The 13,856-nt window shown below is 35.0% G+C and overlaps 1 protein-coding gene across 2 annotated transcripts in view; it reads left to right on the forward strand.

The window, feature by feature from the left end:
- Positions 1-1,627: 1,627 nt before the first annotated feature.
- The window catches only part of LOC131944042 (myosin light chain kinase 2, skeletal/cardiac muscle-like), a 37,542-nt gene continuing 25,313 nt past the window's right edge, over positions 1,628-13,856 (forward strand). For both annotated transcript variants that reach the window (XR_009386988.1, XM_059304501.1), the window contains exons 1-2: positions 1,628-3,120; positions 10,796-10,872. Coding sequence is in view for 1 of the 2 variants with exons in the window: in XM_059304501.1 (XP_059160484.1) it covers positions 1,943-3,120; positions 10,796-10,872 (1,255 nt within the window). In the remaining variant the exon portion in view is untranslated. The remainder of the gene's footprint in view (positions 3,121-10,795; positions 10,873-13,856) is intronic.

The following is a 13,856-nucleotide window of genomic DNA, read 5'->3' on the forward strand; positions in this document are numbered from 1 at the left end:
ACAATCACACACTTACGTACACACATATACACACACGTAAGTACACACACATACACACACTTACGTACGCACACACACACTTACGTACACACACATACACACACTTACGTACACACACATACGCACATAAGCACACACACACACACACTCCTATGCCTACTAAACCAATGTCCTTTACACATTCCCCTCGTCCTTGTCGTCTATGCACTAATTAGTTGTAAACATCAACGAGTCCTAAAATACTATCAGGTTGTGTAATAATTTATCCGGAATTTACAGCATAAATTTTAGCGATTTTTTTTTCTTCTATCTTAACGTGAGTAAAAAAGAAATACCCCTCAGGATATGGGACGCACGCGCGCTCGCGAGCCTCGTAGCTCGTGCAGTAAATGTCAAGAGATAAGCACGACAGAATCGCACGTGCATAGCTCGCGCAAGCACGAATAAAAATATGGGTCTACCTTTTTTCTTCTTCTTCTCTTAAAAAAAAAAGAAAAAATGGGGGAAAAATATCTATATTAAAAACTCAACTCTATGGAATGTTTTGGCGTTTTTTTTTTTTTTTGTTTTTTTTTTCGGTGGTTAGCTGGACCGTAGTACGTAGATGAGCTGTTCTGATTGGATGGTGAGGTTTACGTGTGTTTAGCATATGTAAGGGAAGTTATTGGAATCTTGCTGGGAATAGACCATGGGTTGGGGGCCATTTTAGAATATATAAGAATAAGAGAAGAAAAAAAAATATCGAGAAAAAAAATATATTAGCTGCTGCTTACCTGTAAAAAAGGGGGTGGGAGGTGGGGGAGGACTTACCTGTAAAATAGGTGTGGGGGCTGTGAGGATGTTATGTGTGAGTGGGGAGGTTGTTAAAGGCGAATTTTTTTTTTAGCTGAGGTGTAGTATAAATGTGTCCAGAGGCAAGCTTAGAGCACAAGTTGGATAAAGTTAAGGCTCTGGATACTTGGTGGATTTTTCAGTGATTCGTGCCTGTGGAGTTGTCTCGTGAATTATCGTGTGAATTCAGTGTTAGAATACCATCGTTTGTTTATATATTTATATTTCATAAGTCGGTAAATAAATTTATTCTTAGCTAATCTTTTTTTCCGTTTTTTATGTATAGAAAATTAAAATTTAGAATTTAAATGTGTAACTATTGTGACTTTATGATTTTGTGAAATAAATTACAACTAAAAATATAGAAGAATTTAGGCACAGATAGTGATCAGTTAAAAAATTAATAATTTTAATTTTAAGTAGATTAATTTTGAGGGAAAAATAGTCATTTTAAAACAACATTTTAAACTTAAAGAAATGATTTCATAAAAGCTGTTTATTTTCAACGTACTAGTTTAAAGTTGTTATTTTCTATGATAATTTTGATGCCGATAAAAAGACGTACTAAAATGTTTATAATAGTAATTTTGTTTAATTTATAAACAATTATTTTAATCAATTTTCAAAACCACAATTAATTAGATTTTCAAGAAAATGTCCGATTTCAAACGTATTATATTAATGTGCTTATTTTCTAGTTGATAAATAAATAATTCGTGCATTTGTTTTCTAAAAAAATAAAAGGAAAAATTTAAATGTTGTGGTAATTTAAAAAAAAAACTTTAAATTTAAAAAAAAGTAGAATCTGAATCTAAGCTGAAACAATCTTCCTGCGATTTTACTTAAAAGACAACAAGTCTCCCGCTACTTGCATTGTCTTAATGATCACCCATGACAACATCGAACTCAAGGATATCCCTCACCATCTCCTAGATACAACCTTCAAAGTTGGATTCATCACCCTTATGCCATCAACAGCCAACCCTACACCCAACCCCACCCAACCCTTAACGCCCGTCCGGCCAGCCCTGGATTCCTTACAACCTGACCTCCTCCCATCGCGGGGAAAAAAAAATTCCACGGTCGACCTTGACCTCTGACCTGTTCGGTGATGTTCATGTATGGCACGTTGGCAAGCGCCAACTTCAGCTTCGTGGGGGAGCTGGTCAAACGGTTAGAGACGTGCGAGATCCGTGAGGAGAACAACAACGTTAGTCCCACCCCGGATCACAACACCGGCAAGAGCAAAGATCACAGCAAAGATCACAGCGCCGGCAAGAGCAAAGATCACAGCGCCGGGAAGAGCAAGTATCTAGTCAACCACCGCAAGAAGAAGTACCTGCACGAAGGATACAATCGAGATTTTCACGCGAGTCAGAGGAGGGAGTATGACAAAAGGAAGGGCAAGGATGTAAATAACAGCCAGCGTAAAGACCTTATCGTTAGTCTCAATAAAGATTGTAATGGTGCGCAGAGTAAAGATCCTAACGATACACTAGGTAAAGATCTTAACGATGCACTAGGTAAAGATCTTAACGATGCACTAGGGAAAGACCTTAACGATAGGCAGTGTAAAGATCTCAACGTTAGCCACAGTAAAGATCTTAACGACACACTAGGTAAAGATCTTAACGATACACAAGGCAAAGATCTCAACGATAGGCAGTGTAAAGATCTTAACGGTAGCCACAGTAACAATCTTAGTGATAGCCACAGTAAAGGTCTTTACGATAGCCAGAGTAAAGATCTTCAAGATAGACTGTGTAAAGATCTTAACAAAAAAATTCATAATTTAACTGACTACAAAAGCAAAGATTTAAAAGTTAGCCAAAGTAAAGGATTTAACAAAAAATATATTAAAGCTCATAGTGAATGTAAAGATCTTATTAATAGTCAATGTAAAGATAGCCAATGTAAAGATAGTACCGAGAGCCACTGTAAAGATCTTAAAGGTAAACTGTGTAAAGATCTTATTGATAGCCAGTGTAAGGATCTTAAAATCAGCGAAATCCCTGACCACATCGATAGCACAAGCAAAGATCTTAACGAAAGCCAGATCAAAGATCTTGACAGCAATACCAAGGATACAAACGACGGTCAGAGTAAAGATCTTAACGACAGTAAGAGTAAAGATCTTACAGAGAGTGATATCGAAACTCTCAACAACAGCAACAGCCAACCGCACAACGACAGCAGTGAAAATAGTCAAAACAGCAGTACCAACGCAGACAACAGCAAAATGGGACATTCGTTACTTGCTTTCGCTGGTGTATGTTTTTACAAGACAAAGTAAGTTGAACGCTAGAATTCTTTAGACAGCTTACATAAGTTTAGACGTTATTAGATGGAAAGTTCCATACGAGATAATTAGATTAGACAGTTTGTAGCACTAAGTTGATAGCTACATCATTTAGGCATCTTGCATATTTCTATTACAGTAGTAATAATGTTACGGCATGTCCTTTCATTCATTAAAGACGGTTTATATTATGTGTAATTAATTTAAAAAAAAATCTAATTTCTACTTTATTTTTAAACCTGAAAATGTAAATGTGTGTAAATGTGTAGTTAAATAGTGATTCAATGTTCAGTGGAAAGAAGAAAAATGTAAAAAAAAGGAAAAGGAAATTTTTAAATTCTATACAAGGGAGGGGGTTGAGTTGGTATGGCTAATAACTAGAACTGAATTGAATTTGGGATAAAAGAAGAATACTATTATAAATATTGAAAGCACATTGATTATATTATAAAGAGTATAGAAACTCATTTTTAATTATGCAACCGGAAACGTGTTTATGGTTGTGACAAGAACGTTCTAGAGAGGATACAAGTAACGCAAAAACAATGACGTCACGTGCATTATGTTTTAACTACGGAACAGTGGCGTTGCCAGGAATTACATATATATATATACATATATATATACATATATATATACATATATATATATACATATATATAATATATATATATATATATATATATATATATATATATATATATATATATATATATATATATATATATATATATATATAATATAAGCGGGCAAGTAGTGTGTCAGTCCTTCCTTCCTTCCTTCCTTCCGTCATCGCTATAGATTTTGGGACTATAAAAGTAGACATTCGCACCATGCTGTGCTTTTCAGTGCACCGCAGTGTCTTATTATAAGTAATAGAGTAGGGTTTGTTTATATAGCGGCATAGAGCTATTTTAAAATTGCCACGGTTTTTACTCTTTCGCATAACGTCAAGAAAATATTAAATACACGCAAACTGCTAAAACGTATTAAAAAGATTAATGTCAAATATCATTTTCGTTTAGGCTCCCAGAAAAAGTGGATACATTTTAATAACATAATAACAGTAGGGAAGAAAAATCAAATTAATTTAACTCTTTTCTAATTTTGACAAAGGAGGTAATTTTAAAATACATTAAACTCACGCTAATAAAAAATGTGAATGCAAATATACGTTCGTCATAGAAGGAATTAGTGTTGCAATAATATAATTAGCAAAATGTGAATGCAAATTATTCGGATGTGTAAGAGGAAATTATTGTCAGAAAATTATAATTAGCATGGATTGATAAAAGGCAATCTTTTATTTATTTTATTCACTGAATGTAGGCCCTACTGTTTATTACTTATAATTTTTAATCAACTATTCAGCACTATTATAGGCGCGTCATCACGTTCATTAGGTGCGCAATGGTTTTAGTTATGAAACTCAATTGTAAATTTTTAAAATTTAAAGTACTGGAAAAAAAATGCGTGAATGGATAAAGTGAAATATTGTAGGTAAAACACGGATATTTTAAATACTGCCTATTATTTATACTGTTTTCTAATTATTATTCTGTCGGTTTGCGGACAAGCTAGGGGTTTTATAGGAGAGGCGTTGCGATTGGGGGGGGGCATAATAATAATATATAATAATATATAATAATATATATATATAATAATAATATAATAATAATATATATATATAGGGGTGAGTCCATGGGGCAGGTTGTAACCCCCCCCACCCTCCCCATTGCCTACGCCACTGCTACTGAAAGAAAACAACAATAAAGGCGTCACTAATCAGTATGTGCATTTAATATGGTGCTGTTTTGACTAAAAATGTATATAATTTTGTTTTAGTTTTTCTAATGGGTATTAATTAGTTGTTTTTTTCCGCCTCAGACATGTAATTTACAGCGTCAGTTTGCCTTGCATGTTCGATTTAGTATTACCTAAGCATTCACCTCAGCCTAAAACTTAACACAAAACCAAAACCAACTCTAGACAGTGGTTTTAACCTAACACTAACCCTAATTCTAGCCCTAATCCTAACCATCACCCTGACTATAACAACAACTCTAATCCTTACCCTATATCAAGCCCTAACCCAAGCCCTTACCCTTGCCCTAACCGTAACCTAGTCCTAACCCTAACTAGCCCTAAGCCTCACCCTAGCTGTAACGTAAGCTATGTCCGTTTGAGGGGGGGGGGGGGGTAATGTCCTACTGGGCGGGAGGTAATTGACAGGGGGTAATTGATAGGGGGGTAATTACTCCGGGGGTAGTGTCGGGGGGAGGGGGAATGTCCGGGGGTAATTGACCGGGGGGGGGGGGTAATGCCCTGTTCCAATTGCCATTGGGTCATCGTTTTTTCGCGTCAGTTTGCCTTGCATGTTCGCGTAGTATTGCAGTTTTCATCATCGGCTTGTGAGGACTGATACAGATTTACAATAGTAATACTTATTTCTTACATGTAGCCTACTTTCATTCATTTAAGATGGTTTACTTATACATAGATCTATTACAAAACGTCTAAATATAAAAAGAAATAAAAAAGGAAACAACCCGAAGATTCAAATGTGTAATTAAATGATGGTTTGAAAGATATTTTTTTCCACAGGCGTGGTGGAGGGGGGGGGGGGCGAAACTATTATTAAGAAGAATTTTTTTTTTTTTTTTCCTTTTTTTTTTTTTGAAATTAAAGAGAATATTCTCAAAGAAATCAACAAAAACAAAACGTCGTAAAAAAAATTGAGGTTTTGCTTATATACAAATTACGTACTTACTTCTGTTAAAGGTTTTCTATTTTAATTAGAGTCTAAAATTAAACAAAATTGAAATAGAACAATTGTCACTTTAGTTTGTTTTTTATACTTGTATTTCGTTAAATTTTAAATACCGATCTCGATTTTCTTTGGTCACTAATGAATTTCTTTTCATGTTAACAACAGTTTGGGTTCATATATAGAGTTTGTCTCCCTTGTTTCGTTTACATTTGTAAAAGCCATGTACCTCGAGCACATTAATGGCTGTTAATTGTGTAGCCATTAAATACTTACATATAATATACATATATGTATATATATATGTATATATATATATATATATATATATATATATATATATATATATATATATATATATATATTACATACACAAGATAATTGTATGTTAACTACAAAATTTTATTTCAACTGAAGAATTATTAACTATTCGGGACATATTTAAGGGTGAGAATAGTTAGTCCCAGTAGTTCTTAACCTTGACTCCATTATTTGAACCCCAAGGATTCGGGGAGTCAGTCTCAGAGATTCGACGGAGGTCAACACAGTAGCGTAGCGAGGGGGGGGGGGGCGGGGGGGGACATATGTCCCCGGGCGCCGAGCTGAGGGGGCGCCAAAATGGGTTGGAAAAATAAAGTGAAAGGTTTGAGGGGGGGTGCAAATTGAAAGTTTGAGGGGGGGGGTGCAAATCAAAATCTCGAAGGGGGGTGCAAATTGAAAGTTTGAGGGGGGGGGGGGGGTTGGAAATCGAAAAGTTGTCCCCGGTCGCCGGGAAGGGTCGCTACGCCTCTGGGTCAACACACACCCGACTCAAATGATTCACCATCGGATTTTGTCAGTGCGGACGATATAACTATTAAGAAGGGTTCGGTGAATCGCGCATTGAAACTGGTGGGGTTCGGGCTTGCTACCTTCAAAAAGGTTAAGAAGCACTGAGTTAGACGAATAGTTTTTAGTGATTAAAGGATATTGGAGTATTATTTTCTCAAAGAAAGTCTGAAAAGTGTCTAAAATGTGCTGTAGACAATTACAATTTTCATTGAACTTATATCCGCCTAATTGCAGCGCTATAGTGATGTAAATATTTTCCTATGAGCTTTAACAACATTCACGATTTTATATAATAGTTTAAGATAGTTTAAGTAACTAGAGAGTGTGACATAGTTAACCAAAAATGCAACATGCACACGTGACAAAAACCTAGGGAAGCTCCAACACTATCTGCTCACTTTTGACGTCATGACCCAATAAGATTGTGAGCGAAAAGGTCGCTCTAAGGGGACGTAAATGTTACTCTGATTTACTACATTACCTCCCTTTTGTCTGGCTGAATAATCAAATGAAAACAAAAAAAAGATAATACTCAAGAGAAAATTATTACAGAACACTGTATCTGAGTATAGGGTATTATAGCCCCCCCCCCCTCCCCAAACACGATCCCAATATTTGGTTTCTAAGTCTAACACTTATAAAGCTTTTCCTTTTGTCATAGTAAATTATCCTTTATTTCTAAATCACAAAATATTGTATTCAGTCTTTGGAAAATAATTTACAACATCCGTTTTGCCGTTTTGTGTAATGTACACCCTACGTACATATTTCACCATTACTATGCTCCCTACAATATATATATATATATATATATATATATATATATATATATATATATATATATATATATATATATATATATATATAATATATATATATATTAAGTGTGTATTTTATAATTTAAGGTAAAAGCAGGAGCAACAACGGTGTAGCAAAAAGTTATAAAGTGCCCCATCCGAGGCACTATCTACAGCTCGATATGCCCCGCCCGTGGCACCATTTACAGTTCGAATTGCCCCATCCGAGGCACCATTTACAGTTCAAAGTGCCCCGCCCGAGGCACCATTTACACATACTTTTCGACCACTGATCTAATTTCCTCACCCACCCTGATGGCAATTGCCAGATCCTCCACATTGCCTCCCCGCCCTTGATTGTAAATTAATGCTAACCTTTACCTAGATTCATGGGTACCTGCACGTTGATTATAACAGGATTATCTTACCCCTTCCCGCTTTACCCAATAGTAAAAAGTAATACAAATGTCTAAATCCTGCAGTATATATATATATATATATATATATATATATATATATATATATATATATATATAATATATATATCCACAACGTCACGGATAAACTTGGATATACGCGACATGAGTTAAACATGCGGTAATGTTTTAATTATACAAAGACGAAATTCTGACTTTATTCATGGAAGAGTGTTTGTACTTACGTGCTTTGATCGTTGGTAATTATTTCATCCGTCTGCCTCCATATTTCAATATATTATTCTGTCGAATCCGGGTTCAAGTCAGTAGACTTGAGTCCACCCAGCTCTGATGGGTACCTAGAAAGTAAAGGCGGGTGGACAAAGTGCTGACCACACTGTCTATTCATATGTCGAAGTCAAGAAACATATGAACTCTACTTCATCTGCCCAATGGGTCACTAGGTCTAATGAGGATTCTTTTCTATACTTACTCTGTCTGATCATTCCTAAATACTCACACAATATGATGAATACTATCACTGTACTTGTTGTTAAGAAAATGTATAATGATGACTACTATTACTATACTCATTGTTAAGACTATGGATAATGATGAATACTATTACTATACTCATTGTTAAGAAAATGTATAATGAATGAATACTATTACTATACTCATTGTTAAGAAAATGTATGATGATGAATACTATCACTATACACATTGTTAAGAAACATTCATAACAAGTGCGTTACTTTATCTAAATTACAATGTTTAACCAAGCCAGATTGAGGGAAGTAATTTACGTTATTTAAAACCTCTTTGTTACGCCTATGGCTTGTCTAATTACTAAAATATTGCACTAATTAACTTATTAGGGAAGTTTTTTTCCTTAATAGTTTAAACCCGCTTTAAGGCGTTGTTTTTAAACTGCAAGACTACTGCGCACAAAAAGTTAATGTTCGTGTGTACGTATTCTTAGTGAGGTCAGTTAGTTTGTTATTAGACTGCTGTTTATGAATATCTTCGTCACTAGTTTTTTTTTGAGATAATTAAAACAAGTGTAATTAAAATACAACGCTTCGTAGTTTAGAAGTGTATTGAGGAGTTATGGTGTGAAAGTGGCCCGCATACCAGCAAAAATACACTTTAGTTACATCTACGTATGTTAAACGCACGGATCATATTTATATTATGATATTATTTAGGTCTATATTATTTATATTAATTATGTTATTTATACTATTAATATTCTATTTACATGCTTGAAACTATTATTTTATTTACTAACGAGCCGACCCGCGGCGTATCAAACGCCGCTATTTAGTTGTTTTATTTTCTACTTTTCAGTAATCCATAATTTGTGAATTCGACAGTACCAATTCTGCCACTGAAAATATTTGCTTTAAAATACTATCAGTTGGTCGTTAAGGACGATACCCCCCCCCACCCTCATTTCCCCCAACCCCTAACCTACACCATCCCCCAACCCTCCCCCCCCCCCCCCCCCCCCCGCCGTGAAAGCAGCCTCCTCTTAATACCTCCCCTGACTTTAAAATAGTTTCAAACTTAAATATCTGCCCCTAATAGGAGTCACTAAACCCAGCTCTATGTTTGTAAACATTTAGCGTGAACCACAGCTCACCAGACCATGTGGGGGTGGGGGAGGTTGATTTATGCCTAGAGAAGAAGAGAGGGGACTGCAAGGCGCGCTTACAGCTTGTTTTCTAGCGTCTCCCAGAAGAGAATTATATATATAGATGACAATAATTGCCATTATGTGGTTTCATATACACTTATGACTTATAGGTATTATTCATTCACAAAAAAAAATGTACGTATGTTGGAAATGAGAGAGCAACACTACTTCGCGGTTTTTCACTTCTGGTCGGTTCTAGTCACCTATTAACCGCGATAACTGAGGGACGACTGTACTTACTTCCATTATTTTATAGCACGCATTTTAATCGTTTTATTTGGTACTTATGTATTAAAGAAACAGAACAAAAAATCCTACCGGAATGTCTTGATTAGCTTGACGCTTGGCTCCGTTGTTATAGGTAGTAAATTACTAACCTAAACACAAATGTGAACATTGAACTTGTGCACTGTAAAATGGTTTGTTGATTATTGTGGAGTTGTGTCACTGTAGGACGTTAGAGTTCATCGAAAATTGTCCGATCTTCGAAGCTCTTTTAATCCAAACTCAGTGGATTTTTGTTTTATTTTTTTTTTTAATGTGTTATAGATCTAGATGTTTTATAAGTGTTCAGGTGTTTTAAAAGTTTTAAAGTACTTTAGATGGGTTGATAAGTTGCTTGCTTTAGAAGTGTCATAATGTTTTTAAATGTTGCTGTTTTAAAAGCAATACCCGTGTTTTAGAACTATTTTATTCTGTTTTAAAAGGTATACATTCTTTCAGAAAGTGTTTTATGTTTTAAGTGTCAAAGCGTTTTAGAATTATTTTATTCTGTTTTAAAAGTTGTAATATTGTTTCGCTACTTTAAAAATGTTACCATGTTTTTCGACGCCTCTTTCTAAACCTTACATGTTCACCCAGTTATAAATGTGGACCTCTCAAATATTCTATTATTATATTTTCCCTACGAGTTAGTCGTAAATGAGGACATACTCCATGCATTTTGTTAACTTCGCACCCCCCTCCCCCAGTTAAAAATGAAGACATACCACACCACACATGTTCTATAATAACTTTGAACTTCCACTACAGGTTATAAATAAAGACCTATCTCACGTTCTGTTCATTTTGTGTTTCGACCCCCTCCCTCCAACCCACCCACCCTACCCCCACATGTCCTAACTATGTTAAACTTTATCTTCTCTACCCTCCCAGGTGTTTGCTGAAAACAGACGACGACATGACGAGCGGAAGGGAAAAGGTTCGAGTCGACGAGAGCGAGCCCAGCTATCGTAAGTCATGTTCGTTTTGTGCATGTTGGTGTTTGTCTATCGTAAGTCATGCTCGTTTACAGAGGCGTAGCGCACCCCTCCCGGCGCCCGGGGACAAACTTTCAATTTGGCGCCCCATTCCCCATATTTTTTAATGTTTATAATTCAAAACTGCAGCTAAAATGAGCATTTAATTTTTTTCCAACCCATTAACGCGCCCCTAGGGTTGGCGCCCGGGGACATATGTACCCACCCACCCCCCCCCCCGCCCCGCCCCTTCACTACGCCTCTGTGCACGCTGATTTTTGTCTACGTAGTTCCCTTTCATCTACGCAGTTTTCTTTTATGCAATTCTTTGCGGTGGGTCTGGAAGGGGGGGGGGGGGGGGGGAAGAACCGCCCCCGGGAAGTTTATTTTCCCCCAGTCCACCCCCGGGTTGAAAAATGTATGCAACAAACCATGCGTGAACGTATTTATCCCCATTTATCTGTTTCTCTTATATCAACGTCTTTATCCATATTGTTATATATTCCTCGTAGACTCGAATATTCATATGGCCTATAGCCTATGTAGAGTACCCTGTCAAACCTGACGGTCCATTTTGGGCAGGTGAAGTAGAGTTCACGAGTTTCGGTAACCTCGGCATAGTACCATGCCCAGCCTTCTTTACTTTCCCTTACACCTGTCAGGAACCCATCCGAGATAGGTGGACTCAGGGACATTCTACGCCGGACACGAACCCGGAATTCATAGACTATCGCCGAGAATTAACTAAAAAAAACCTACTCAGACGGTCACATTATACGCAATAGACATCACTCAAGTGTGAGGTCACCTTTCTTAAGGTTCTTAAACGATTCGCCCACTGCCTCAGCAGACGGTGTAATTGGAGCAATTACAGACCCTTACACTCCCAGCTACCTACAGCTACACGAACATCTTATTTTTTTTATCATCTCTCTATCTAAATTGGCTCCCGACTTCACAGAGAAGGTTAGATAAGGTAAAAAAAAAAAGTTGCTATTGCGTCTTTTAGGAGCACTTATGTTGCTCGTAGGTGGATTTGTGGGGGCAGGCAGACAGACATACATTTGAAAGTTTTAAGTCGCTCCTATGTCACATCGTGGGGAAAGGCGGACTATTTATAGCGGTATTTCATCATGCGTGCAATAGTGAGTTTACGAAATAATATGAGTAGCTAAAACACACACAAACACACACACGCATACATATATATTTATGTATGTGTATATATATATATATATATATATATATATATATATATATATATATATATATATATATATATATATATATATATATATATATATATATATATATATATGTATATTATATATATATGTATATTATATATATATGTATATATATTATATATATATATATATATATATATATATATATATATATATATATATATATATATATATATATATATATATATATATATATACATATATATATATACATATATATACATATATTATATATATACTTATATATATATATATATATATATATATATATATATATATATATATATATATATATATATATATATATATATATATATATATATATATATATATATATATATATATATATATATATATATATATATTTATATATTATATTATATATGTATATACATATACATAACTATATATATCTATATATCTCTATCTATATATTTATACATACTTATATATGTATGAATTTAAGTTAATAAAAAAATTTAAAAAAAACTATATATATATATATATATATATATATATATATATATATATATATATATATATATATATATATATATATATATATATATATATATATATATATATATATATATATACTAGCTGCATACCCGTGCTCAGCCACGGTGAATCTTTTTTTAAATGTACCAGCTTGGGAACAAAACAAAACTAAACACAACACAAACACAAAAGAAATACAAACACAATGCAAACGCAAAACATAAACGAAAACACAAACGCAACACGCAAGCACAAAAGAAAAAAAAACACAAACACAATGTAAACACAAATACAAACGCAAAAATAACGAAAACGCAAACGCATAACATAAACACAACTTAAATGCAAACATAAACGTGTGCGTTTATTTAATATTTTATTCACTATATGCGGAAGAGTAAAAACATAGCCACTCCTTCAGCTCTACTAGTTTAGCTGAGGGGTCGGCAACCTTTTTAAGCGGAAGAGCCAAAAATTACAATTTTCAAAATTTCCCTGATTTTAAAGAGCCACTAACATTTTTTTTATTTCAAATATTTTATTTTTTTTATTAAGATTATTATTGTTTGTTCAAGGAGCTGGAGAGCCGCATCTTGATATCAAAAGAGCCGCATGCGGCTCGCGAGCCGCAGGTTGCAAACCCCTGGTTTAGCCCGATTTTTCTTGTTCCGGTCACCCGACAATTGAGCAATGATTCAGCCGTTAATGACCCTATACGTGGGAAAGGAAAAGTCGACACAGATTTATAACCCCACTGTATCTCCTGTATTCATCAGTTAGCTTCAATAGGGAAACACTTCATTACTTTCAACATAAGATGGCAGAGTCTTAACTTCTATAAAGAATTGTTTTTCTTCTTCCACTTGAAGATGCCTCTCTGGCATGATGGTGCTAAATCTTTTCTATTTTTATCATCATTGATAAAAAAACAACCTTTTTGTTCAACTTTAGAACTCTAGACGTAAACAAAACTCGGCAGTTTGAAATTCTCTCTCGTGGCTTCCCGTCTCACATAAACCTTACGTTCACCCACGGAAAACCTTAAGCCTTTTGGATGTCGGCCTTTTGTCCTACACCCCTTTATAACCCACCAAACACAGTCAATAAAAAGACAGAAAAGGGATCATGAAACGCCTCTCCTCATTTGTGCAACCAGACAGCTTCTACCTCAGAGGCTTCTCAAACTACACCAAGTCCCGTTTAAGAAATATTCACACCAATCGTAAATAATTC

The sequence above is a fragment of the Physella acuta genome, unplaced genomic scaffold, assembly GCF_028476545.2.
Source record: "Physella acuta isolate Inbredline_101_S28 unplaced genomic scaffold, ASM2847654v3 ptg000477l, whole genome shotgun sequence".
In the NCBI taxonomy this organism is placed as follows: Eukaryota; Metazoa; Mollusca; class Gastropoda; family Physidae; genus Physella; species Physella acuta.